The following is a 27,435-nucleotide window of genomic DNA, read 5'->3' on the forward strand; positions in this document are numbered from 1 at the left end:
AACTAGGTGGAAACCATGCAGAGATCTTGTTGAATGGTCGAGAATCAGATATATGAGAAGAGGCAAAAGCAAAGACTTATGATCACCTGGGGTTCATCATCTGAATACATGAACTACAAGGATCCTAAGAGCAGATTGTGAACATTGGACAGCATTTTCTCAAAAACTAGGTGGAAACCATGCAGAGATCTTGTTGAATGGTCGAGAATCAGATATATGAGAAGAGGCAAAAGCAAAGACTTATGATCACCTGGGGTTCATCATCTGAATACATGAACTACAAGGATCCTAAGAGCAGATTGTGAACATTGGACAGCATTTTCTCAAAAACTAGGTGGAAACCATGCAGAGATCTTGTTGAATGGTCGAGAATCAGATATATGAGAAGAGGCAAAAGCAAAGACTTATGATCACCTGGGGTTCATCATCTGAATACATGAACTACAAGGATCCTAAGAGCAGATTGTGAACATTGGACAGCATTTTCTCAAAAACTAGGTGGAAACCATGCAGAGATCTTGTTGAATGGTCGAGAATCAGATATATGAGAAGAGGCAAAAGCAAAGACTTATGATCACCTGGGGTTCATCATCTGAATACATGAACTACAAGGATCCTAAGAGCAGATTGTGAACATTGGACAGCATTTTCTCAAAAACTAGGTGGAAACCATGCAGAGATCTTGTTGAATGGTCGAGAATCAGATATATGAGAAGAGGCAAAAGCAAAGACTTATGATCACCTGGGGTTCATCATCTGAATACATGAACTACAAGGATCCTAAGAGCAGATTGTGAACATTGGACAGCATTTTCTCAAAAACTAGGTGGAAACCATGCAGAGATCTTGTTGAATGGTCGAGAATCAGATATATGAGAAGAGGCAAAAGCAAAGACTTATGATCACCTGGGGTTCATCATCTGAATACATGAACTACAAGGATCCTAAGAGCAGATTGTGAACATTGGACAGCATTTTCTCAAAAACTAGGTGGAAACCATGCAGAGATCTTGTTGAATGGTCGAGAATCAGATATATGAGAAGAGGCAAAAGCAAAGACTTATGATCACCTGGGGTTCATCATCTGAATACATGAACTACAAGGATCCTAAGAGCAGATTGTGAACATTGGACAGCATTTTCTCAAAAACTAGGTGGAAACCATGCAGAGATCTTGTTGAATGGTCGAGAATCAGATATATGAGAAGAGGCAAAAGCAAAGACTTATGATCACCTGGGGTTCATCATCTGAATACATGAACTACAAGGATCCTAAGAGCAGATTGTAAACGCCTTGTCAGAAATACCTTGAAGGTGCTGGTTAGCATTTGAACCAGAGCCTCTCTAGAAGAGTCCAAGAAACAAAAAGATGTAAGAGGCAAATTGTTCCTTCTGAGATCGAAAGTTGTTCTGATCTGTCTGGTGACAGTTACTTTATCGGGGGCGTATTGGAAAGGATAACATGAAGGGAAAGAAGAGGAAGGAAACTTTTTCATTCAATTCTCGCAAAACCTAATCGTTGGGTTCATTTTTCGTGGGTTTCTGAAGAAAATTGTTGAGTTCTTCGTTTGGGCGATGGTGCAATGTGAAAAATACCTGGAAGACACAGATGGGGAAAAATAGTTAACACGTTTGTCTGGGCAGGGTTTATTTCGTTTTATGAGGAAATCTGCGGGGATGAATAATTTTCTTGAACCCTTTGTTCTGCGTGGGACATACCGACAGGAGTAACGCCTATAAAGACGTTGCAGCTCCGCCTCCAGTTCAATTCATTTGAGCGTCCAGACGTCTCCGTCGGGCGAGCGCAAGCGCCTAAATAACTTAAACTTTTAAGAAATCCTCCGGAGCTTGGAAATAATTGACCTATATAGCGAAAAAAGTAGATTTTATGAGATAGCTCTCAGAGATCCCGGAGTAGGGATCGATGTTAGGGGTTGCGGGAGGATAGAGGGGTGGCCGAGGAAGAGTTCGGCCAGGTTAGATTTATTCCGAAATATTGATGAGCAAGATTCGGTGCAGATCTGGTTGGCCAGTGGGCTGGCCAAAGTCATTAAGAAAAAGTGTGCAGATGATGGTTTTTTAAAGTCCCAAAGAGAGTTTTGCACGATCAGCGCATGAGGGGGTGGCGCAAAGTCGTCGCGGCGAGATTCATTCGGCTCAGCGTCAGTTTGAAACGCGTCCTTGCACGGGCAGGGTCTGTGACGCTCCTCACCAGATAGCCTCAGTCACGTTGTTTACGTTCACGTTACGATAATGCCATATTAATTTCGTTCGTGTCAAGTTTCAATTTTCCGAAACATGGACTTTCAAAGTGCCATGGAAACGTTCGCCGAAGCATGGGTCGCTGCCAAGGGCCATTCCATTTCAGACATTTCGTCACAGGTAACAACCACATCAAAATTTTTTTCCCACTCTCATATTTCAATCATTTTTTTCATTCAACCCGATCGCACTCATTTCAATCATTGCTATAACACCCTTCATTTTCAACCCCTTCCAATTATATCAGTAGTTCACAAAAATTAAAATTTTCCGCTTCATTTTTTTTTATGATAGCAAATAAAAAAAAATTAGTCAAGCTTTGTTGGTTCACTTTCGAATACACCCCGCCAAAATATTTGAAGATGGTTACATAGAATCCATACTGAAGTATTTTGTGAGAATGATTGCAACCCACACCACAAAGTAGAATCAAGTGGATAAGTTGTCCTCATATTTTGCAAAAAAATTTTATTGTAACGACAAACTTGATTCGTTCATCCATACCACACATAAAGATTTAAATTTCGTTGAGCGTTTTCGTGAAAAACAATGGATTTCCCTTGTATTCACCTGAGATTCAATTCCCACGAGCGAAGGCGATATTTTTTAGATGAGAAAATCAGTGTGATACTCGCACAATAGATTTCGACTTGAAAAATTCGCGTTAAATTGTTTAAAATTTGTTTTGCAATTGGTGAAAAATCTGTGTGGGCCTCGCATCGACCGATCAAATAGTGATTTCGACCGCACCAAGTCAGTAATAATTAAATTGAAAGTAATTCATTTTCTCGTTTAATCACTTCAGGCACAATTTTCTACAATTACATTTCAGGAATAAAGATAAACTGGACAACACGACACTAAATCCGTATAATTGTTTGCAATTTTCCGATAATTTTCTGACGCATTATGTTATTTTCTAGACATGAGAAGAATTATTCAATTTCAACGAAATTATTGAATATATAGACTCTGAATTTTATTACGATTATTGCATACAGAGACGATTTTAAAATTATGTTTTATTTTTAATGGGCCTTCGGCTGATTATTAATTTTTTACCCTATTAGAGTTGCTATACGATTTTGAAGTCAATTCAACAATTTTTTTTTATTTTCCTGGAATTTCCCTAAGATCGCTTGCATTCGTTCTACCTATGAATATCTAAAAAGAGTATCGATCGAGGGGGACTAACACAAACCGGCGAATTTTGCACTCTATAATTCTGGGAAAAATGAAATTCAACGATGAGGAACTTCGGAAGAATTCGGCCAGGTAAAACCAAAGTGGAAAAAGAGTAATCATTAGACAGATAAAACAGAACAAGTTTCAAGAAGTTATTAGGCGTTCTTGGATTATCCGTTCGCATTCTGCGATAGCCATTTCCAAGATACAATCATTTATCGGTTTTTAATGTATAGGTAACTCACCATCAGTTATCAGAATGTCCGGAGGAACGTTTCATATAACAGTTTCCAATAGTTAACTTTCGTCAAAATTCTGTAGTGCGATAGATCATCTGACATCTATCCATTTAATTTGAATAAAAGCGAATTAAATCATGTTTTTCTGTCTTATTTACATACGTTTTAATTTTATGGTTTTCGGAATGGTCGATATACTGAAATTCTACCGGCGTGCTCTTAGACTTCTGTCTATCAGACATCGCATTTTCGCATCTGTAGTAATAGCCCGAGTTGGGCTCCTTGAATATTTAATTATCGTATATATTTTCACTAAACTTCTACTTCGAATCCGAGCGATATGGACAAACGGATAATGATGATCCCTTTCGGAAAGATAAATACGAAAAATGTAATGATAATCGGAAATTTCAACGACAGTTTTCTAACAAAAATACACTTGGCACGTCAAAATTCGATTGTATCAAAGGACCGGTAAGTTATGTCATGTGGAACAATATCCGGCCTCAAAGCAGCCCCACTTATAGTGAGTTTTACACCTGTGGTGGATGTTGAAACACAAGGGTGCATACGCTCGCTATTTGGTAATTTCTCTATATCCGCATTCATTTTTACTGGTGACTTCTACCATTGAGTATAATACGTAGTTTTCAACTTCTCAACTTGCTCATCAAATGATTTTATTTGATTTTTTTAATTGGAATAGATAAACATTCGTTTTTTTTCACGACGGTAAAATGAGATAAATACTGATCGAGGTAGTTTTACCTTGTCAAATACTAAGTATATTGACAAGCCTCTTATTCGTGTGGATTTAGACATATTGAATAAGATATATCGGATTTGGAAGGATAAAAGGCAAGACTGATACTTGGGTATTATTGAATTAAAATGGAAATATATGCAAAGAAGTCTTAATTTTATTAAGTATAAAGCGTATGTGGGCTGGATTTGTTTATTTCTGGTAGATTTATCTCTGTACAAGGGATTATAATAATCATAGATTACTCCAATTTCAGGTTAGCAACCTTAATGCTGTAGTTTGCGGACAACTTTCCATAACAATTTCCACTTGTACTCAACATCTTTAACCTTACTAGTTATTGTTGTTGTTTTCATTAGTTTCACGAGAAAGTAATTATGAGAATATTCCTCAATGTATTCCGTAGATAAGTGGCAAATGTGTCAAATGTGTTTATATAAAAAATTTTCATCATATGTTTTTTCAGATGAAAAATAATGAAAAGAACCTCACAATAAACTAGCAATATATGAAATTGGCAACGTTTTTCATAAAATTCAGGTATAAGCTAAAGCTAAATTCACCGAATATACAGATCCCACGATTTTATTCATTCAACCTTTTCACACTTCATATTATAATTGGAACCTGTTAGAACTAATGGATTGGTGGTGCGAATCCTTCTTTTCTGTTAACATAATAACGAATCAGCCGATATGTTCTATAATAATTATTGGAGCAACACATTATCATTAATTAACTGCAGACTGAACTTTGCATTTTGTACAGCCGAATACTTTTTTCGCAGTTATATTTGAACGAAATGGATATTTCCTCTTGGCAACTTTTTTCAATGATTCCTTTTCATGCTGAATTGAAGAATTTTCTTATTACGCAAACTAATCAACGTACTCTAAACGCATACCATTTACCACTATAATGAGATCGATCGTAACGAAAAATTTTTTCGGAAATTAAAACGATATGATTGGTTAGACAAGCAAGTATGCATTCGAAGCTTCGCGAATTTATATCTGTTTTTTTCCAACTATAATATATATTCACGTTTCATTTGAGCTTTGAGCTAGAACGATAGTAGTCAATTTTTGCACCTAATTTCATGGATTTATCTCCAGTAGTTGAGGAGGAGCAAAGATAGACTGAGGACTCTTGTAGAATTCTGATTTTCTTTCCGACCAGTGGTCTGCAAATCAAAGTGTTAAAATGCTCTGAATTACTCCTTGGTCCAACTGCCAAATTATTGTCGAAATTTATAGAAAACGCTGTCCTCATCCATGTGAATTGAGTTATTTTCCATAATTCAGGATACAATAACTGTTTCATATTCATATACAGAAGAATTAAAGATACCTATACATTTCTACAATTTCATAATGAAAATCGAGATGAATAATGTTAATGAGATCCTTGAACTAAACCTAGATTAAGATATTCCTAGTTTCATTACGGTTCTAAAAATATTAAAATTCATCCGAATCAACGAAAGATGAATAGATAAGAATATTGTTGAATGTTTCCGACGATTCTATTTGCATAACAGCGTTCGATATTCCGCTAATTACCATCACCTATATTCGAGTTAGAAATGGACTCTACTTCAGGAATAAGAATATTAATCTGCTATAATTATTCGAATTTAAAATATAAATATCAACAATATTGAAATGATTACTGTGAATTCTCAAATTATGCAAACATTATTGTTGGTGGTTCACATTAATAAAAAAATTTCAGCTTTCTTCAATGAATGCAAATCTAAACGTGTCAAATCTTATAACTCTTTTTAATTTCCTCTCAGCCGGTCTGACATTCTGTCATGTATAATGAACAATCAATGGCGAAACGTAATTAATCCAACAGAGTAGGTATACGATTCAATTAATAAGATCATTAAGTATTTCAGTATTTATTTTTCTGGTGGCCATCTGTTTTTCCTCTTTTTCAATGAACGTATTTGAATTATTGCAAGTTACCCTTCATTCGTTTTACATCTCTTGTATTTCCTGCTCAGTGATGACATTAAATTGAAAAAAAAATCACTTAATTGAAACTGTAATAAGTTTTATGAGTTAGATCTAGACTAGAAAAATTGTTTTAAACTTTGAACGATGGTAATTGGAGAATACTTGTTTCCATCTTTGTGTAACAACTCTCTTGGCATTCGATCATAAGAATTTTACGTTGATCGATTCGCATATGAAAATAAGGGCTTGAATTGTTTTACGTTGTTCCGGAGAGAAATATGCATGTCCGGAAGTTATTTTTTTAAGACAGCCTGACATTGAATTTAATAACAGTCAATCGAAAATAACATGGACAATGTGAACACAGTGAAGATAACGTTTAATTAAAGTCTCTCATACGAGATCGAATTCGAAAGACTGGTATTAAGCAAATCAGGATCATGATTATCATCGAGCTTGAACTGGCTGACGAATGACAATTACGAACCCACTGTGGATCGAATTGTAATACGATTATTGGCGATTATTATTATGAGGATTATCTGTTGAATTTCTGATCGAGTAAGATAATAAAATGTCCAAATTTCGTACTTACAGATTCAAAAAACGAATGGAGTTTATTCAATTTTAAAATTCACCTCATATACATGTATAAATTGTTTGAAATTAAGTGAATCCGTATCATATTGTTCCGCCTGTTTAGAGATTTTTTCAATCCTTCGAAAACAAAACATATTCAGTGCAATTTTTTCAACAGGCGAGGGGAAAGGGATCTGTTAAAATAGTCATTAGCCCGCATTTCCGAGCTGCGATTGATAAATTCGAACTAGGTAATTGCGAAATGTGAGGCTGGAAATAATAGAAATACACGAAATATCATCTATAAAATTACCGGTTTTGTTGAATAGAAACCTCTAAAATAATATGGCCGATTATTAAAATTAATTTGTTTCCTATGTTATTAATTTTATTTGCATTTGCACATAAAATAAATAATAATATATTGTGGGATAATCCTGACGTTACGTCGTTGGTAGGGATTTATTTTCATCATGTAACACAATATTGGGCTGGATTAATGCCGAACATACAATGGAAAATGTATAACTTGTAAAATCTATTTCGTGTTATCGATTCTGCTTGGACTTCTCATCGGTTTTGAAACGTACGGATTCATGTTTGATTTCTGCGTTGTATTTGCTTTGAATTTTACTATACTAAATTGCATTTCGACAACAGCATCATATGAAATACTATTAACGTCACAGGGAAAACGGATATCGATTGATTCGCAACTGAAAGTGCTCGTTAATTTTCAAATAATCCTGATCCGGGAAAAACTATGTTTTTTCACGTTCGACCGAAATGTATTTTGCACCTGTAGGGGATTCTCGAAAAGGTAATCTGGAATTTACATTTCAATAAAGAAGTTGACTTCTAATTCGTTTCAGACACAATCAAACAGATATTTCAGCTACCAGCTGCTGTGTCGTAATCATAAGTCTGAATGACGAGAAAAGAAGGTGCCGTTATTATCAATATTGGTAGAAAGATTTGCTGGGGCAATCGTTGCGATAACACGAATGTTGTTAAATAGTAAACATCGAAAGGTAATCCAGCCCATGGGCTAATCTTTTGATTATACGTCTAACATATTTCGCATAAACCAAAGCAAACATAAAAGCAGAAGCTCGTTCAAAATTTAGACCAAATCTTCCTTTACAAACAAAAAGGTTTTACGACTCCTACTTAAGTAGTAGACAATGAATTATTTTCAAGTAAAGAAGATTAAAGTGGATCAGAGAGTCACATCAGTTATCTGCACGTGGTTCGCTGCGAAAATAAGATCAAAAACAATGACATATGCTCCAAGCAGTCTTCCTATATCCATCCAAAAATATGGACAATTCGGAATAATTGAACCAAGGTAAAAATTCAACTAATGACTGAAATGGCAACATATGAAAAAAGATAATGGACCATACGCAATGTTTTTAATGAAAGGGATTAATGTGTAATAACATATATTTCGAGAATGTATAATTAATGACCGAGTATATTAAACAAATGAGTATTTTTCATTCGATTATCCCAACGAATTGTAATTCGTATTTTAATGAAGAGATCCAAATTTCTATCGAACATAATCATACATAACATTTAATATAACCGAAACAAGCTTTATATCATCATTGCTAGTCACTTTTACACTCGCTGACATTATTTTTCCTGCCAATATTTTCAACTATTCAAAATTCTACACGAAATATACTAGTATATTATTGAGTAGTTCTTCAAATATGATTTTTCATGTAAAATATAAGAACCTAGAAGAATTGTGAGTTGACTTTAGGAATATTCCACAAGATTATAACTTATTTAATAGGCATAATCTGAGAGGTTGGTCTATTTTCGAAATTTATCCGTGAAAGAAATGGTTGGACGCAGCTTTATGGCTTAAATCCCGATATATCTGGAACACCGGCAAGTTTGATTTGAAGAAAGACAAATGACTCTATGGGCTATTTTATGGGTTCGCTTACCTGGAAATGATTTATTGTGTTTTCTATAGATAGATTATCCCTTAAGGCGAAAATTTCGTATTTTCTAGTATTTGAAAGATTTAATAGGAACGTGTCTAGACCTTCATTTCTGACCTCAGCATTAAATTGTTAAAATATAAATTTTGAAAGAAATCCGTTCTGCACCGTAACAGGTTCAGATTGGAATTTAAGGTTTAAAATATAAATCTCACTGATTTGGGATACCTGAAAACTGCAGGTAGATTCAGCTATCACACTAATGAAATCTCTTGATCCACTTATCTTCACAGTCAGACCAAGTACAACCTTGGATTATATATGTTTCGTGAATACCTTTAATGTACAGGCTGACCTGCGTCAATCTGTTATTGAAAAAAATTATGTACCGAATTTATCATACTATTAATACATTTCTGAAATGGAACTTAGTTTAATCAACCTACTGTGCAATTTTGATTCTATATAACTTTCTAATTGATTTTCCTCCATTGGGAGAAACATATAGATTGATAAATGAGATCAAAAATACCACCATATTATCTAGTTCTAGTGCTTGATGTATATCGAAAATCTACTCTCTTAGGAGTCAGACGGAGAGTCTTGGTTCCTCCTCTGAATTCTGCCTATTAAATAAGCTAATTATCAGGTATCACTTTCTATACGCCATAGCCAATTTAATTCCTATCAATCTTGAATGAGTGACTAACCGTCGAAGATAGGATCTGAAGTAAACAGATGAACTTCAGGATATTAGCTTCTTATTCTTTGAATACATTAAAATCCTAAAGTCATTAATAAATATCCACAAGTCATAATCTCAATATTAAGAAACGCTTAAATGTTGAACAAACTCATGCGTTTCTCGGAAAGCCATGACGAATTCGAAATTTGGAAACTACGATTTGTCAAAGAACCATTTGGAGCATAAGAACAGTCAATAGTCGAAAGTAAAGCAAGCCCGCGATCATCTGAATCGCGAAGATGATCGCATTTTTGTTTCATCCCCACCTGTATCTTTAGTACGTGACAAGATACTTCGAACGAAATAAGATTTCCGAGTTATCGAAACACAGAGTTGATTTTGTGAAACATGGTGGAGGTAAATATTCCCCCCGGTTTGTTATGGCCCAAACATTTTGGTTACCAAAGTTTGTTCACTCTACCTAATCGCCAGGAAGACCTCCCCGAAAGGGTTAAAACAATTTGGGTACGTATAGAATCTTTTACATCAAGTAAACTAACATAAATTCTACTAAATGACAGTCTAGATACACTTTTTATGAAATGTAGGGTGATTGTAGGTTCTGATAAGTATGCAGGAAGTCCATCTATGAATTCTGACGCTTTATAAGTTACAAATAACAAATCAATTATAAAAAAATATACAGAGTAGGTATAAAAAGCAAATCACAAAATCATATCTTTGATATTTACTATTTTGTAGGAAAATACGAGAACAGATCAACTTTTCTGTAAATTACACAACTTAACACCCCTCGTAGAGAATGGTTGTTTGGTTTTTGTTTAACTTTGACTTTGACTTTGATGATTTGGTCACTAATGGGGATTTTATCCACCCCTCATAGAGGGTGCATGACAAACCCCTCAATTATACAAGAAAATTTGCGTAATGTGAATTGAAAATTGACTACAAGTCTAGAAAATAGTGAATATCGAAGATATGAATTTTGTGCGTTACTTTTAACACCTTCTGTATAGTTTATTCCCTTCTTCGTTTCAAGAAGATCTTGGATTTTGGAATGTAGATTAATGATAGGGATGGTTTGGCGATACTCAAATATACTGAAAAATTAACTGTGCCAGTATATTTTTTAACGTTTCTGCATTTTGCTTCAACAAATAAACCAATATTTTCGCTGTATAAACAGAAAAGAAAGGAAGGCACCAAGAAAATAAGTTCTTCATGCTGAATTGAAATTGTGATCTGTTAAGTTTGATTGCTATTTTCGCTGGTTAATTAAAATTGTTGAGAAAAATTGATTGTACTGTCAAGAAGTACATATGAATGTTTGATTTTTTTTTTAATATATCTGTTGGAATGTATTGATAATATTCAACTTGGACAATACATTTCGAGAGTAGACACTTCTTATTGATCAACTATCACAAAGTTTCATTGAATACTCGTTAAATTTAAACGAATTTGACTAACCCTTTGACTATACTGACAAGATTCGCATCCAGAGGCTCTTCGAAGTGAAACATTTTGCTGCAAGACTGACTCTCTTAAACATATTTTCATATTATCGCTTTTTTTTTTTTCGAATTTTCCCGATTTCTAACAATTAAATTCTTGTGACGAACCAAAGATTTTGCATGGTTGCAATATATCGAAATAACCAAAAATAATAGTATCTTAATCGAAATCTCTAAAAAATTCGGAACCCAGCCAGTCTCGAACCTGCCACCCTAAGGGTGCGTACCCTTTATCGCCCGTTTGTGGTCAGAGCGCTAGATCTTTGTCGTTCGTGACGTAAATAGGGAAATTTCATGACTATTAGGGCAAACACACGTGATTTTTGTATGTTCCCGATGATTGACGAGAAGCGGAAGGCATGCCGGAAAGAAAACTCCGCTCTCTGTCGGAAAAATCGTCAGGTACAGGCCGAAAACAACAAACGGCGTTTCGGCAACACTGACCTACATAATGGCATCGAAGCTCCGTCGGAAACTTCGAACTTGCACGATAATCCCCAGGTAACGATCGCTAACCCTGCACGCATTTTCCTCTCGTTCATTTCATTAGCGTCCACCGCGCTCTTGTGGAAAGTCTCCCTTCACCCACACACACCTACAATACAAACCACCCTGCCTGTGGCGGTAAAGAGAACCGCGGGCTATTTCGATTCGGCTCGTCGCATTTTCAGATTAGCCATGTCGTTCAGCGAGCGCGGAAAGCTAGTTTTAGTGCGCAACGGTTTCCGTTATACGAAAAACTACACGCTGAAATGCGGCGAGAAAAAATGGATCTGCAGCAACAGACGGTGCGGCGCGAAATTCTACACCTCCGGTGCGAAAAATCGCGTGACTAAAGTGATTTGCGACGAACACAATCACAGTGCAAGCCGCGGCTCGAGGAAATGCAGCAAAAGACGTGCGAGAACGGAAAATGTACCACGAATTTGTGCTGATAACAGCTCGACTGATGTGAGTGAAGATCTCTATTCTTTAAAGGCGAATTCGATGTCTCAAACTCTCAAAAATCCAAACAAAAACTTGGACAACGAACCTCCCAGCTTTCTGATTCGATCGACTAATTCTGGAAGTGGAAAATCCAGGGGTGGAAAACGAAAAACACAGACTGTTGAAATTCGAAGTTTGTGCTGGTGAAATCATACTTCATATGACACCCTTTACCGCATGACTGTAGCTCAATTAGCCCTCAAGTAGACTTTCAAACCTCCCTTTACGTTATACGACAGTTTTTCCATAGAACAGTTTATGCGGTATAGAGGCGATCGCCAGTTAGCTGAGAGGTTCGAGGCCCGCGATCCTCTTCTTTTTTTTATTTGATGAAAAAGAAATTTGGAATACTTCGCTGGTTTTGGAAGGTTTCTATTGGTTTTTTGAATCTCTCATGTCTCAAAACGTGTTGGATTTTTCTTAATTTCTCATTGGAAAGTGAGGATAATATTCTATTTGATCCAGCGACTCAGTTCTGGGGTTTTTCAATATAATTCACAATTGAATCATTCATCCCTAGTATATTTATGTTATTCGCGAATCTATTCCCAGTCCAAAACAAAAAAGTGAACCCCTTTATTCCCTATTCACGACTAAGAAAATACAAGGTCTGATAAACCTACATGCGAACGCTTGTTATATGCGGATTAGGGGAGTTATGACTCATTCAGATAAAGTTAGATCTTCTAAGATCCTCGGCATTGGATATTTTGCCGTTGCACTTGCTGGGGGATGTTCGGAATCGGACGATTCAATGAAACAGATGACTTATCCCTGTCATCGTAATTCCCTTCGGTTTCAACGTAATCTTCATCGTCTACGGATTCAATAAAATTCTGTTTTCTTTGTATCTGAAGGGTAGTCTTTGACACAACTGACTGAATCTTGAAATTTTGGGGTCATTATTATCTGTTTTTTTTTAAATTTTTCGATCTGGAAGAGGGAATAATGAATCTTTGGGTGAAATTTTTGTTTTTGGCTGAAGAAACATTTCGCATAGTACTCTTATGACTTGCATTTCGAACATTTATAATTGTTATATTCCCGATACGGTTTTCTAGTCATAAGAAACGAAAAAGGGCTCTTCATAACGAGAAAGGATAAAACGCTATTATCCCTTCTTAAGATATCCAGTCCGTAAAACGATGAGACCAGGATGTGGCGCACTTTAAACTGCGAGTTAGTAGCGATTCGGATTGCACGCGTAATTGGTTGGAATATTAACGAGTTAAATATAGTTAAAATGAATTTCGAGAATGATTATATTAATACATGATTTATACTTGAGTCAAGGCGTTATTTCTATCTCGCGGACAATTAAGTAGATATCTATTTAATACAAGCAATTTTTTGCGTAGGGTATAACTTTGAGGAATTCTGATGGTTTTTGACCCCACTTAACCCAGATTAAACGCGTTCACGAGTCGCAGAATGCAGGTCCGGTTCTCGATAATTTTTCATCAGGAACAAAAAAAATTTTATTACATAATTCAACGTCATTACGGAAAAATTGTTTGTTGCTTGAACTCCTCACAGCCTACAGATGAGGTTACGACTTTTTAGATGTCTTCAATATTATTATTTTTTCACGAATACTATATTCTGTTATTCCCTACTCTCTATCTATTAGCTCAATGTACGTTAGGATTTAAGTCGAACAATATCGCTTCCCGAGAAATATAAACGTTCAATAAATCATATTTTTGCTTGCTGTGGGTAAAAGGCAGCATTTTTATCCACTGGCCACGCCGATCCTGACAGGACAGCCATACGAATTAACGTGACATACGTAAATTTAATCGTTTGATTTGTTCGTTACAGAGTCAGGCGCTAGCTTTAACGAGGAATTGTAAGTCGCCGACATATTCATCAACCCCTGCAACGAACGAAAGATTAAGCCGGGAATCTGCAGAAAAGGCACCCACACCACCCCCTGGTCTATCAACCCCACTAGATGCTACAGTATCACCATCTCCGATAAAGGAAGATTTCGAATCCTCCAGAAATTCTTCCGGTAAGTAAATATTTCCATCAATTCTTAATAATTAATGAAATAATAGAAATTCTTACCCATCTGGAGCTTCATATACCTGAAACAAAAATAAGAAAATTAATTAGACGTCCAGGTATAATTTTTTCAAATCATTATGATCAACCAATCAATAAATCGAACGAACCAACAAATCAATTTGTTATTTCTCCTTCTGAATTTGAAGCAATAAAAGAACTACAGAGTAGATCTCATCAATCTAGGTTTTTTTAGCGCACACATTTCGAATTTAATTTATAATTCATACTTTCTGTGAATATTTTTTACGAGCACGTGTTAATTAAATTCATAATGATAATCATTATAATTGTCGCTCTGAATGAGGTGTTGGAATTTTCAAGTGGAACAAAAAGTACTTAGATGCGTTATTTACAACTTCAAATTAGATAACCATGAAAAACTGACTTGTTGCTCTTGAAAATGTATATGTTGATCACATCTTTCTGTCGGTAATTCCCTTCGAGGTTTTTCAAAAATTCTATTCGAATTACGCATTTTGTTAATTTGTTTTGATCGAGTTTTACTTTTTTCCCCTTAATGCTTAATTGATATCAGTTATTCAGAAAGAAGGAATATCAATTGTGAGCTAACTTCGAGTGAAAATTTGATCACCGTAGGTAGGTATCGCGCAATGAAGAAGAATCAAATTGAAAATTATACTATAATACAGTAAAATTATCAATACAATAATTGTTAAATACAGGTAGACGGAATGGTTATTTAGTCTTTCGCTTGACTGGTTGCAATTCCTATTTAATAGTAGATTATTTTTCGAAATATTATACAAAGCTCACCATTCGACAAATACTAGGACATTACTATTTTAATGGACTATAAATCTTGCATTGGATTCATTGCTATCGAAGATATATTGTGAATCTTGCATGCTGCCTTCAAGCTGCAGTTTTCTGTTCAAATATTAATCTATTAATAGAGATTTATTGACCGCTTTTTCTCCATTCTGCATTGCTATGTAAATATAAATGAATTTATTGCTTCAAGAATAATGAGAATTTAATTACACAGCTATAAGCTTTTACTCGGCTTAATGGAATTTATTACTTATCGCCGTATTTATCTGGATTCTTTCTGGGAACGAAAAAGGTGTCTTAATAAAAGTTAGTGGTGGGCTAGGAGCGCTAAAATGAAAAATTCGAGGTTCTGTTCACAGCGATATATTATTGATATAAAATATCCACACCAGTAGGACCATCTAACATAGTTCGATTGAGTATTTCAGTGGAACTGTGCTGAAATACGTCAGAGCTTGTTGTTAACACCGCGAACGTAAGTATCGGATTGGTCGTCTACGTTATCCTCCTTCGATTCCTGTTTATATTTTAGACGACATCCCTCCACGGAAAGGAGCTAATCGTTTTTAATGACTAAGTCGAGAAATTCCGCGAAATCTGGCATGGCCTGAATGGAAACGAGAAGCGACAATCCAGTCGGCTGTTTCAGCCAGCGGAAAAGTTGCTAGAAGTTCGATGTCACCGCCATCAGGATTAGGTACATCAACGAATAATCGGAGAATGTTGAACGTCAGATTCGACAAGAATTAGCCCCGGCCATTGTTCCGGACGAACGGTGAGTTTTTGTGCTTTGACTTCGATCAAGGAGTTCAGAGGCGTCGCCTCTGCGGACAACTTTCGATATTGGGAACGGATTACGATACGCGGTGGTGCATTAGCCACAAACTCCAACGGAAAATGTTGCCCATCAGCTACTCGCGGCTACCTTCTGAGAAGGTAGAGCTTTCCCAGAAAATGACATCCAATCCATTCATTCCATGATTTCTTGAGTTGCTCATGCCGATAGGAATTTTTCTTTTGGTCCACCACTGTGATTATTTTTCTCCAAGAGGGCTACATGAAAGGTTATGAAGGTACTTGGTCAAAATGTCGAGGAAAGTTGAGAATAAGGCAAGGTGAAGAAAAGTTACACCAACAGTTACCGACACTTGAGGGGAGTTTGATGAAATAAATTTTCAACTGGTTATTATTGGGGTTTGGAAGAGTTTGAAGTGCGCCACTGGCGTTTGTTCGAGTAGAGCTCTCATTCGGCCACTCATTACGGATTATTCAATGCTGTCTACGCATAATGCTCTCGCAAAGGACATGGGACTGATTCCTTTGCCATTTAATCCGTTGCTGCGTTTACGAAGAGCGCTTTTTGTTCTGGGGTCTGAGTTTTTACAAGATTTCGAAGGCATGCCATCGTACCACTGTCTGCATAGCATACAGGCCAAAGCGTCTTACACAACAGCTTATTTCAATCCACTTTCTTATTAGCTTTGGACTTGTTAGTCTAAAGTTTTAATTCGCGCAACTTGCAAAGAGTGGAGAGGTGGAAGGAGGATTTCGAAAGAGCCGTAAACTCCAGTTAGAGGATGAAGGGTCTTCGAACCCACAATACTGTTTACAATAAGTCCCCGGCTGTGTTTTGCCCTGCCCTTCTCGCGAACTAATACGATTTCATGCAGGATTTACGATGAGATTTAAACTAGTTCTCGGGATTCCCATAGCTCAATGTCTTCTTCGGGTGATCTCACCTTTCTGCCTCTACTGCCAGCAGCCAGTATGTCGGAAAAAGGTGTTTCCTCTCTAATTATCATGAAGCCTATATGTCATTCCATTTTTCGAAAACAATAGGCCAGTTTGACTGGGGTAAACCAAACAGATTCTTGGGAATGGATTCGAGCACTTGTGGAGAAATTCAGAAAAACACCCCAGCATCATGAGATCCGGGTGGAGGGAGACCAGATGCGTAGATAGCGAGCAAGGAGTCCAAGTTTCATCATGTTCACACACAATTTTAATCCGTCTGTACGTGCTTATCTCTTCGTATCATTCATCTATTTGTTTTCGCCACAATCGTGTCGCGCGGATTTGTGTTGAGTCGATCCACAATCCGGCGGAACCCCTGCAGCGTGGGCGATTCAACTTTATGCAATCATAGGCGTTGGGAGTAGCTGATACACACCTCGATTCCCATGGGACACGATCGATTCCATAAGTGTAACAGCCCCATTGTCACGGATCAAGTGGAATCAATTAATTTTTGTTATATGTTTAGTTTTTTCTGGGTCCCGCACAACACCTCGATCAAGATCAAAATTCGCCACCACCCTAGACATCTGAGCACACGACCCTGTTATAAAAGAGGAATTTCCAACTTTTAAGATGTCGCTTAAACACAACACGTAATAATATAATAAGAGTCGTGCCTAGAACGACGTGCTCGCTATTGATTGTCACAGCTCGTATCTTGGCTGGTTTAGTCCCCCAAAATTAATCGATTCCAATGATTATATAAGGCTTATTTTGCGTCTGGATTACGTTGACGGAACTCCTACGAGGAGATTGTTTATTCCTGAGAAACGTAGATAACACGCACCACTAGCTGAAGCAAATCCCCCAAGGAGAATTAATCTCTACATTATTCGGATTAGCGGAAAGAGACGGGTTGGAGGTTCCGATTTCGAATCGAAGCCGGAGTAACGTTATAAGAAGAATAGAAACACCATCGTGTGGATTCATCATATCTCGAGATTAGCGCTAGCGTCTGATCCTTCTCAGCCCCAGCTTATGTGTCCCAAGGTGATCCCAGATCGACGAAGGCTCACGTTAATCTTCTACGACGCGACAATAGCCACGCCAGTGGCGTGTGCATTCCGACTGATTCCATCTAAAAATCAATTCAATTTCAACTTCACCCACGAATACAACAGAATTGTCTCAATGAAACCGCACTTTTTCTACTCATTCTCACCCAAATACGATCAATTTGGTTCTACAGAAAAATAGGTTCTAATTTAACAAGAAGTTATATCCATAGAGACTATGAAAGGAAATTTTGACCCGACCTTCATTCGAAATAATGAAACATTTTGAATTTCATTGGGCGCATTGATTTATTCCGCCTTCGTCATATTCATCGAACGTTATCAAAGATATTTCATCCCCACGCGACTACCCCTACGTATTCAACAATGCTTGGTCGGTTGCAACACCCTCTCATCTCTCTGAAGCCATGCGGAGATTATCCTCTGGTGATTGATGGAGTGAACGGAATTCAGCTCGCTTCGATATAAAAACTCACCGCTTATCCCGAATTCCAAGGTACGTACACAGACCTAAAGAATTTCAGATGAGTGGTTGGAAAATGATTAGCGAAAGAGAGAGCGGGGAGGTTTTTTTACAGTCGAAAAATTGTGAATCATTCATTGGGTAAGTTTGTTAGGTAGTCGAATGGAGATTATTTATATAGAGCGGGCTGAAAATGTCAGAAAAATGACAATGTTTCTTTCGGACGAATTTGAAAAATATGCCCATAACTACCTTAAGAGTCACAGTTACTTTTAATTCTTCTAACTATAACATTCTGACGTAGATATACGCTTAGAAAGTAACTATGACTCTTAAGGTAGTTAAGGTAGTAATGGACATAATGCCCATAAATGTATAGAGAGTCAAAGTTACATTTGATGGCATTTGGCTAGTAAAATTCAACTCAATACAAAAAATGCTCACAATATCAATGCTCCTTTCCTTCAAACTTTTCCACAAAATAAGATAGCAGAGTTTGAAGGAAATTTTTTCATTCTCAGATCCTAATGATGAAATAATCAGTTTTCCTATTAGGAATTATAAATGCAAATGTGTATAACTCTGATTTTAATAGTTTAATTCCTGCGATTTGCGTCAAAAATAATGAACTATATACGAAAAAACAATTATGGTGAAAAACTGGTTTCAATCGAATGTTTCATACTTTTTACGTTATTTATCCATCTTCACGAAATAAAAACATCAATATGTTATATAGCATATCCGCATGCATATAATATAATCGAAGGAAAGCGAATTTCCAACGAAATTAATAATTCCTTCTAGCTGTTCATTCCGATCGACTCATTTTAGATGGAAAAATCGAGTGAAAGTGAAAAAAATTATATTTCTGAAGGTGACGATGCCAGACACATGTCATTCAGAATATATATTGCTAAACCTATATAATGCGTCTTGTTCGAAGTAGGTAGTTCTCAAAAATTGGAATTGTGTTGCTCAGAGATCTAGACAATTTATAAACTCTCATGAAGATTGTGAAGATCTTTCAGATTAGACTCAAATCTGTTGGATTTGGAGGACGTTATCCGAAACATAAGGAGAAGCACTTTGAAATCTAGAATCTGCCATTACAATGATTTCAAATTTTTCTCCGTTTTCTAAATCCCTCCCTATAAACAGGAACGAGCCCTCTCGACGCCATGAATTTTTTTCAATTCGTAAATTCGGAATGGTAATCCTTCATCCCCAAATCCTGCATAGTTTCCGTCTGGGACAGAGTAAAGCATGCCCCCCCTTCCCCTCTACATCCTAATCCCGGCTTTCTCTAATTCCCCACCTCCAGCTAATCCAGCTTTAACAGGCCCACCATTTCTATTTACTATCTAGGGTATGGAGCCATATGGGCAAAAACCAGATATCCATGAGCGTCGACACGAGGAATTATCTCTTTATTTAAATGTAAATTGGCCTGGAAACCAAACAATATTCATCTCCGGATTACGCAAGGATATGATCTAGATCCGACCGCAAGAAAGTTTCAACGGATACTGGTGTTAGCTTATGTTGTAGCCGGCATTTGATTTGTAGCAAGCGCTGCCAATGATCTGAAATATCAATTAATTGTTCATGATTTTGCATAGATTTCTGCAAACAACTGAAAATCTTGAATATACTGAATATTATGTATTACATGTGATATGGACGATCTGCGAGTGGAAATATTGATACCTGAATAATTGAGTTGATTTAATTTTATTGCATAATATTTTTTTGTGTATACTGCGAAGATAAGGGAGGCTTGGATTGAGTCCCTTTTTCCCTTCATCCTTTGCTCGAATCGAAATGGATAAAGAGTAGAGATGTGCGATTTCCGTGGAAATTTGGGAAAACCAGTTTCTGTGTTTTCACTCTGCCTGGCGAACAAGGCTCTATTCGTTTCGTAATCCTTGAGACGTAGGCAGCGCTACAGGGGCAGTCCCCGTTGCTCTAGTTAAAACTTCGTAATATGCAGAGGCCTTCTTAACCTAACAAGATTAGCATAGACAGGCCACGACAACGGCACTAATACCTCCTCGTTTCCCCTTGGGGTTATTAGGCGATCCCAGCCCTGATCCTTGCCGTACCTTACGTATCTTCGACAGGCATACTGGGTGCCCCATGCAGAAACTTCCCAGAAAAGTGTGGCTAAGCGAGGTAATCTTCCTGAACTCTCGCAGGGATTTCCAAAGGTACTCCATAAGAGGTCGATACATCCAAATTGGTTTAAGAGCAAGTGGTTCAATTACCGACTTCCTACTGAATGTAAATATGTTCCATTCATAATTATTTCCAAGCAACTCCAAATTTTCTGGAGATTCTGCTATGGAAATTTGGAATAGGATGAGGATCCCAAGTCCCAAGACGATTTTTTCAGAATTTTCAACGCTCATTCCCGAAAGCATGGAAAAAAAACGACTACCAACTATCGTATCACTATTGTCGTAGCTACTGCCTCCGATGTACCTGTTTCGAAGGTTGGGGATTGAGGAATTGAACGTAGAAAAAGTGTTGAACCTGCAAATATTTCCGAAATGTTTGAAACTTTCGAATTCTGCGCGAAAGATTGTTTTCGTCGTCAAAATCAAGAATATGGGAGCGAATATTCGAATGATGAATCTCTGAGGGAAATTCGAACCGTTTTCAATGCCTCCTTAGTTTCTTCTGTCCGTGACTTGAAAACAAGAAAATGAATATCTTGCGAGAATCTACGGAAGGAAATAAGAGGCATGGAAACGGTTCCTCGAGGGAGAATTCTGCTCAAGTTGATAAGCTGGCCGAGTTATTTTTGTTTTATTAGTTGACGACGGTATGGAGCGGCAAGGTCCAGCGAACGGTCTAAGGATGCAGATGCGGTAATATAAGGCGAAGCCAGGCTTGCAGAGAGAACTAAATCTCGGGGATCCGGCTGCCAGATCCGGTGGGGGTCCTAATCCTCTCGGCTTACCGCGCTGTGTATAGTCCACTAGTCGCTAATCCCACTAGCTGTAATCCAGCAGGGCTGACCAGCGTCTTAACTGAGGTTCACATTGCCTTCCGGCCCTTTGTTTCCACCCCAGCTGATCAATAATGCAACCTTATAAATAATAGTTCCTTCGTAATAACTGTACCGCAGAAATCCTTTACTTGAAACGTCGTAGAACGCCTTCGTCCTTAATTAATCATTTATCTCACGTCTTCAGATCATATTCCCTGAGCTGTCCATTCAACACGAAATATACTTGGAGGAACCGAGTGAGCACAAGACCATTTCGGAACTACATTCTCAGATATTCAATACTAGTAGAGAAAATTTAAAAAATATCAATAAACGAACTGAGAAAACCGTCAATTATGAAATAATCTCGAAGAATCGTCATCTATCTACTTAATGAGGTGTGCTTTCGATTTCCCAACATCTTTCTTTCAATCAAAATAATGCAACAGACTAATTCGAATCGGAAATTTCCATTTACAAAAGTATAAAAAAGTCACTTGAACAACATAATATGTAATTCAGTCATTAATAAATCATACTAGGTATTCAAACAAACAACAATGCGAGAATGTAATAATCCATATACTATACTTCATCAAATTCCAATACAATCTCTTTGAGACACTTGAAATTATGTACTCACTGATTAATCAACGGAAGGTATAATACTCATTTAATAGATTTATTATTTCTACATTTTCATCGATTATATCGTGATTGGGGTTGTAAAAAAGGTACCCGATTATAAAATGTTATATGAGTTACAATTATAGTATCTGGATGTTTTATAGGATCGATCGAGTAATTAAATATGGTTGGTTATAATTCTTCACTGAAATGTTTTTACGCGTGGATAATCGTCGTTTAGATCCTTTTTTTTTTCGAATGTGTTTTTATTACAATCGTAAACGAAACACTCTACTCTCCTCCATTCGAAGTATCAACAGAACAATCCGAAATTCTAGGCCTGGGGGATTAGAGTTGATCCTAGATTAATTTTAACATATCCGTTCAATTCTGTCAGGTTAATCTAGGATCAACTTAATCCTGACCTGAGCAACCAGGTCTTAATGTTATCTGTGATCCTTTTTTTCGTACTGAACAATTTTAAATTATACATCTTCAACATCAAATAATGCGCAGCCTAATCTGAGCGTGGCTCAGGATGTTCCATCATTCTCATAAGGTTCTTATCTCACCCCCCATTCGGAAGATTGAAAATAAAATGAGCAAATCCCCACCTTAATAGACATCATCATGTACTTCTGAAGGTATACCGTTAGATTGAAATTGCTTATCGAACTTTACACTTATTCGAATGTCATTTCCTGCGTTCCTAATGTCGTGAAAATGGCAGCACGCATACTGAATTCAAAAATGAAATGATCTTTCCGATCTTGTTTCAGCCAAGTCTCTTCCCGTCCATTGCATCGTCGAAGGCGTATCTTCCCTCGACGACAAGATTCCAGAACGTGGACCATGGCGTAGGAGGCCCATTGTGGAGACTGACAGCTACGTCATTATACCAGTTGGAACGCCATTCCACAATTTGGTCCAAGTTGCCCTTCTACGACTGGGCTACCCTCAAGACACAGTGTCAGCGGCAAGAGGGTCGGTCATGATAAAGAACTGGAAACCTCTAAGTTTCGATAAGATCACAGTGGATCCGATGGTGACAGTTGGAGAGATTCTGGGGGAGTTATCCAACATCGCAACTCTGAAAATTCAAGTATTCAGAGCGAGACCGGGGGCCACGTCCGATGTCAAAGATCGCTTGTTGAGATTCATGTTGTTGCAGTCTCACGGAATCCTACTCAACTCTGGCTGTCCCCTAGACGAGGTAAGAACCCTGATTTAGGTTCATTCTTCTCGAACCCCTCCTTGTCACGTACCCAAATGAAAAATTTACATTTTCGAAATTATAAAACAATATGGTGGATGCACTACCGTCAACGTTCGTAAATTGTAGAGTTAAATTGAGAACTGAAATGGTTGAAAGCTTTCTCGAATGAATCGAATCATTGATTGACTTTGAATTTTTGAAAAAAGTCCGCGCTCGTTTTGGATCACGTAATAGGAGCTTATTCAACTTCATCTCAAAGATGAACCCGCTTATCCGTTCATAACGAACTAGGAATAGAGCCATTTCTGATGAGATTGAAGGCTTCAAAGTGAATATGATCGTTAAAAGCGAATGCATTCCACGTTTGTATTGAACGGGATAAGTGTTATGTTATTAAGTCTTAGTAAATGGGCGCTTTTATACTCGTGTTTCGAATTAGCAGCGAGCTCTGCGGGCAAAATGAAGATGTTGAGCTGAAGAGTGAATAAGCATTGCACAATTATAATCCAAATATAATACCTCCGTACTACGATTCACATTCACCCCTTGATATTTGTTGTATATTTATCAATTGGAGAAGAAGGAGCTACGACATTGTTAACGCTCAGGCAGAAGCAAGAAATGGAAGGGGTCGGATCTACCCCGGTTATAGATGTAGAAGGCTTTTGATCTCATTAATACCATGAAATAATGCTACATAATCTTATTAAAAGCGAGGTTACTGCTATTCTCTGCACCCTTAATACATTCATTCTCTTAATTCTTAAGACGCATCATGCTTAGGCGAATGGAACTTAATATTATGATATTCGAATATTTCGGTATTCCTTGAACACCTTGAACCGTTATTTCTAAAAATAAACCGATTAAATTTTCGATTCAACTTACATATTTCTCAACAAAAACAATGTATTGTTTTCGAGTAGAATTAAGTGAGAAATTCTTTCGAGTTTTAATTCTGACATTTTTCTATATTTCCCTCTCTCACTGTCTGAAGCGTCTAATTCCATTTTACAGCTAACTTTGGCCAAACTCTGCCAAGATAATTCAATAAGTGGAGGGCCAATTCCCGAATTGTCCGAGGAGACGAGAAGAAAATTCGATCACTGGTGGCGACTTCAGTTCAGCTCACCTTCACCGGCTCCAAGAGCACCATTCAATAACGCATTTTCGTCTCCCTATTGTAACGCGCCCACAACTGTAAAAACGGAACGAACGATGCAAGAAACGAGCCATCCTGCTCTACAGACCGTGCACAACAATTACCCAACACCGAAAGCCAGAATGAGAACCAGCTTCGATCCTGAACTGGAACTCCCAAAACTGCAGAGATGGTTTACTGAGAACCAGCATCCAAGTCGTCAGCAAATTCAGCAGTACGTCAAGGAATTGAACAATTTAGAGTCGAGGAGAGGCAGGAAACCCTTGGACGTCAATAACGTCGTGTACTGGTTCAAAAACGCTCGTGCTGCTCAGAAAAGGGCCGAAGTTCGTAATATCAACCCAGGAATGCCTTGCCATCTTCCATTGAACGGTTACAACAACCACAGTCCATCAAACGGTGGTTTCTTGATATCGGAGGGTTATCTTAATCCAGAACGTTTAGTGGAGCACAGGCTGAAGAACAATCTCACACCAAGGAGAAACATCCTGGGGTGTCATACCTCTGATGAGTATTCCAACAACGGATCGGACTTAGAAGAGGATACCAATGAGGCTCAACCGCCAAGTCCGACTGCGCCCTTGTCCTTGACGAAGAAATCCGCTTCCAGGGAGCAGAGTCCACAATGCTCGGCATCACCACCACCGTCGAACCTTCAAGTAAGTTGTAAGCACAAAAACGTTATTTCCAAAATTATTTAGTGAATTTTTCCAGAATGAAACGTGCAAGCTAGAGACTAAAGAGGAACCTATCAATTATCATTCGCCAGTTCAAGACGCCACCAACAACAACAGACTATCCGATATGGAAGAAGAAGATGTCGACATGGAAAACGAGAGGAAAACCCCAGAACCTAACAGTAACGAAATGTCCCCAGGTAGCATGCCTAGCTTCAAACGTATCTGCGGCAGTCCAGATGATAATCCGTACTCCAGGCTGCAAAACGATGGTTTCGAGAGGTTAGGTCTTCCGATCGTTACGAATTCGGTTTTCAATCAGCTGTACATGAGCCACTACATTCCTAGTTTATCTCACGCCGCGGCGTCTCCATCAGCGTCGAACTCCTTGAACCTTTCGGCGGACGAAAGACGCAAAAGAAATCGCACCTTCATCGATCCCGTCACGGAGGTGCCGAGATTGGAACAATGGTTCTCCATGAACACCCACCCTTCCCATAATCTCATTCTGAAATATACGGAGGAATTGAATCAGATGGCGTACAGACAGAAATTCCCACGATTAGAACCGAAAAATGTCCAGTTTTGGTTCAAGAATCGCAGGGCCAAATGCAAGAGGATGAAGATGACCCTTTTCGACAATCAAGGACAGTACCATAACGAAAGGGACTAATCATCATCTGACTTGGATCTGCGAGGAATCGAAGGGAATGAAATGGAAAATGTTTGAGAATTTCGCAACCGGAAACGTGGATTTCGAAAAACACATTCCATTTCTCTCTTTTCAATACAACTAACGCACTTCGATTCCATTTCGCGAGTTTGAAAACTTTCGAACAAGTAGCGGAGTTCAACCCATCCCAAAGTTTCGCGTCTATTCTTTTCAATTAACCTGTCATCACGAGAAATAACTTTCGATCAAATAGGTGTTGTGACTTTTCATCGATCCTAGCACAAAAAATTCACTTACAAGAAATTTATCAAGCTTCCTTGCTAACAGTCTTCCAATGCGTTCTTTTACCTATTTTATTTGTTGAGAAAAAAATTGAAATCAGTTATTTCTCAGGATGAATTCTAATGGAAATAATTATTCATTTTTATGAAATATTTTCTCAACACCTTTCAGTTGAATATAGGAATAGGTTTATTGGAATGGAAAATAGCTCCGTATTTAGTTATACGACAATAAAGAAGAGCAAGCTCTCTCATGATAAATTTGGTGTTTGATTAAACGCTATAACATAAATTCGATCTGTAAATAAATAGGCCAGAAAAATTTTATTCGAATCCAATATATTTAATAATGTAGAAATAATTCGTTTATAAATAATTTGGAAGGAAAGTGGTCCGATCCATATTACTGTTGATGAATGATAATATTTGTTAACATTCAGAAACAAGTAAATACTTTTCAAACCAGAATCCTTCTTCCTTGATCGGCTTCTGTAGCTCCACAATGTGTAGGTCACATCTCTATCATTCTGAGCGAACCTAGCATTATTTGTTTGTTTCAGGCGAACCTGCCCAATTTTGACAGGATAGTTTATGTTGAGTTTTTTATGTTCATGAAATCCGATAAATTTGTGAAATTTTCCCTTTCACATTTTCTGAGAAAATTGAGATATCAATGTCGAGACTTTGCGATAAAGTCTCTCTAACATTCCTCCACAAGCTTTATACCTAAATTTTGCAAATATTATTTGATTTGATGATGAGTTAACCAAAGATTGTTGAGAATTTTTATTGATAGGATCTATTTTTTGTTGAATCTAACTGTATGATAAGCTGTTTTCAAATGTATTATTCTTAATAATAGTATTGTACCGTATATATGTGAACATTTTGGTGTCTAAGCTGTATGTTATTGAATGTAGTTCTACAAATTGCATAAATATATGGTCTTAATATATTTCCTATTTATAAAAATGTATTTATGTAAATAAACTCTTGAAATAAAGTTCCTTTTCATTACTTCAACACTCTAATTGATTTTCATATTGAAAAAAAATATATATCGTCAGTTCTTTCATCACAGTTTGGCAAGAAAAGAATTCATTGAGGAAAAAATGTTTGACGAAATGGTATTTTCGGTTAATAGCTTCGGCTATAAACGAAGATATAAAATAATAATGAAGTGAATTCATTTAGATTCCAAAAAAAGAGTTACTAGCTCATTATTCGAAATATTTAACAAGTTATGTCTAAGAAAAAAAATCTATAGCGACAATTCAGACAATTGAACAAACATTTCACATCCTATTCCGAATATCCTATCACAATTAGAATCTGATTACCGGCCAAAATGAAAATGTTTCATAAAACCTATAGAAAACAGAAAACACTTCAAATCGTAGAGAATGACAATGCTTCGGAGAAGGAACAAACACAAAAAACTGATTCAGATAGCTCGTCTTCAAAGAAAAAGGGTCCATCAGTGATTCTTACAAATCACAATGTACA

General features: G+C 37.2%; 2 protein-coding genes across 3 annotated transcripts in view; one reads left to right on the forward strand and one right to left on the reverse strand.

The window, feature by feature from the left end:
• Positions 1-7,080, reverse strand: part of LOC123321787 (RNA-binding protein 24-A-like) — a 41,039-nt gene extending 33,959 nt beyond the window's left edge. Inside the window, exon 1 of the mRNA XM_044909559.1 lies at positions 7,009-7,080. The gene's annotated coding sequence lies outside the window, so the exon portion shown is untranslated. The remainder of the gene's footprint in view (positions 1-7,008) is intronic.
• On the forward strand, positions 2,148-26,932 carry LOC123321769. Of its 2 annotated transcripts, none has more exons than XM_044909523.1 (5): positions 2,148-2,382; positions 13,982-14,174; positions 22,700-23,133; positions 24,154-24,957; positions 25,013-26,932. In XM_044909523.1, the coding sequence occupies exons 1-5, from the start codon at positions 2,299-2,301 to the stop codon at positions 25,646-25,648; spliced, it is 2,151 nt and encodes a 716-aa protein (XP_044765458.1). In that variant the 5' UTR covers positions 2,148-2,298; the 3' UTR covers positions 25,649-26,932. The 2 variants fall into 2 exon arrangements, with proteins under 2 accessions (XP_044765458.1, XP_044765457.1); XM_044909522.1 differs by lacking the exon at positions 2,148-2,382 and adding an exon at positions 10,010-10,163.
• Positions 26,933-27,435: the final 503 nt, after the last annotated feature.

Source organism: Coccinella septempunctata, chromosome X, assembly GCF_907165205.1.
Source record: "Coccinella septempunctata chromosome X, icCocSept1.1, whole genome shotgun sequence".
Lineage (NCBI taxonomy): Eukaryota > Metazoa > Arthropoda > Insecta > Coleoptera > Coccinellidae > Coccinella > Coccinella septempunctata.

Bases quoted from the DNA above. Each gene is read 5' to 3' on its own strand.
- LOC123321769 (XM_044909522.1), top strand. From the start codon at position 10,047: ATGGTGGAGGTAAATATTCCCCCCGGTTTGTTATGGCCCAAACATTTT. The intron at 10,164-13,981 runs GTACGTATAGAA...TGTTCGTTACAG, and splicing joins AAAGGGTTAAAACAATTTGG to AGTCAGGCGCTAGCTTTAAC. The intron at 23,134-24,153 runs GTAAGAACCCTG...TCCATTTTACAG, and splicing joins CTGGCTGTCCCCTAGACGAG to CTAACTTTGGCCAAACTCTG.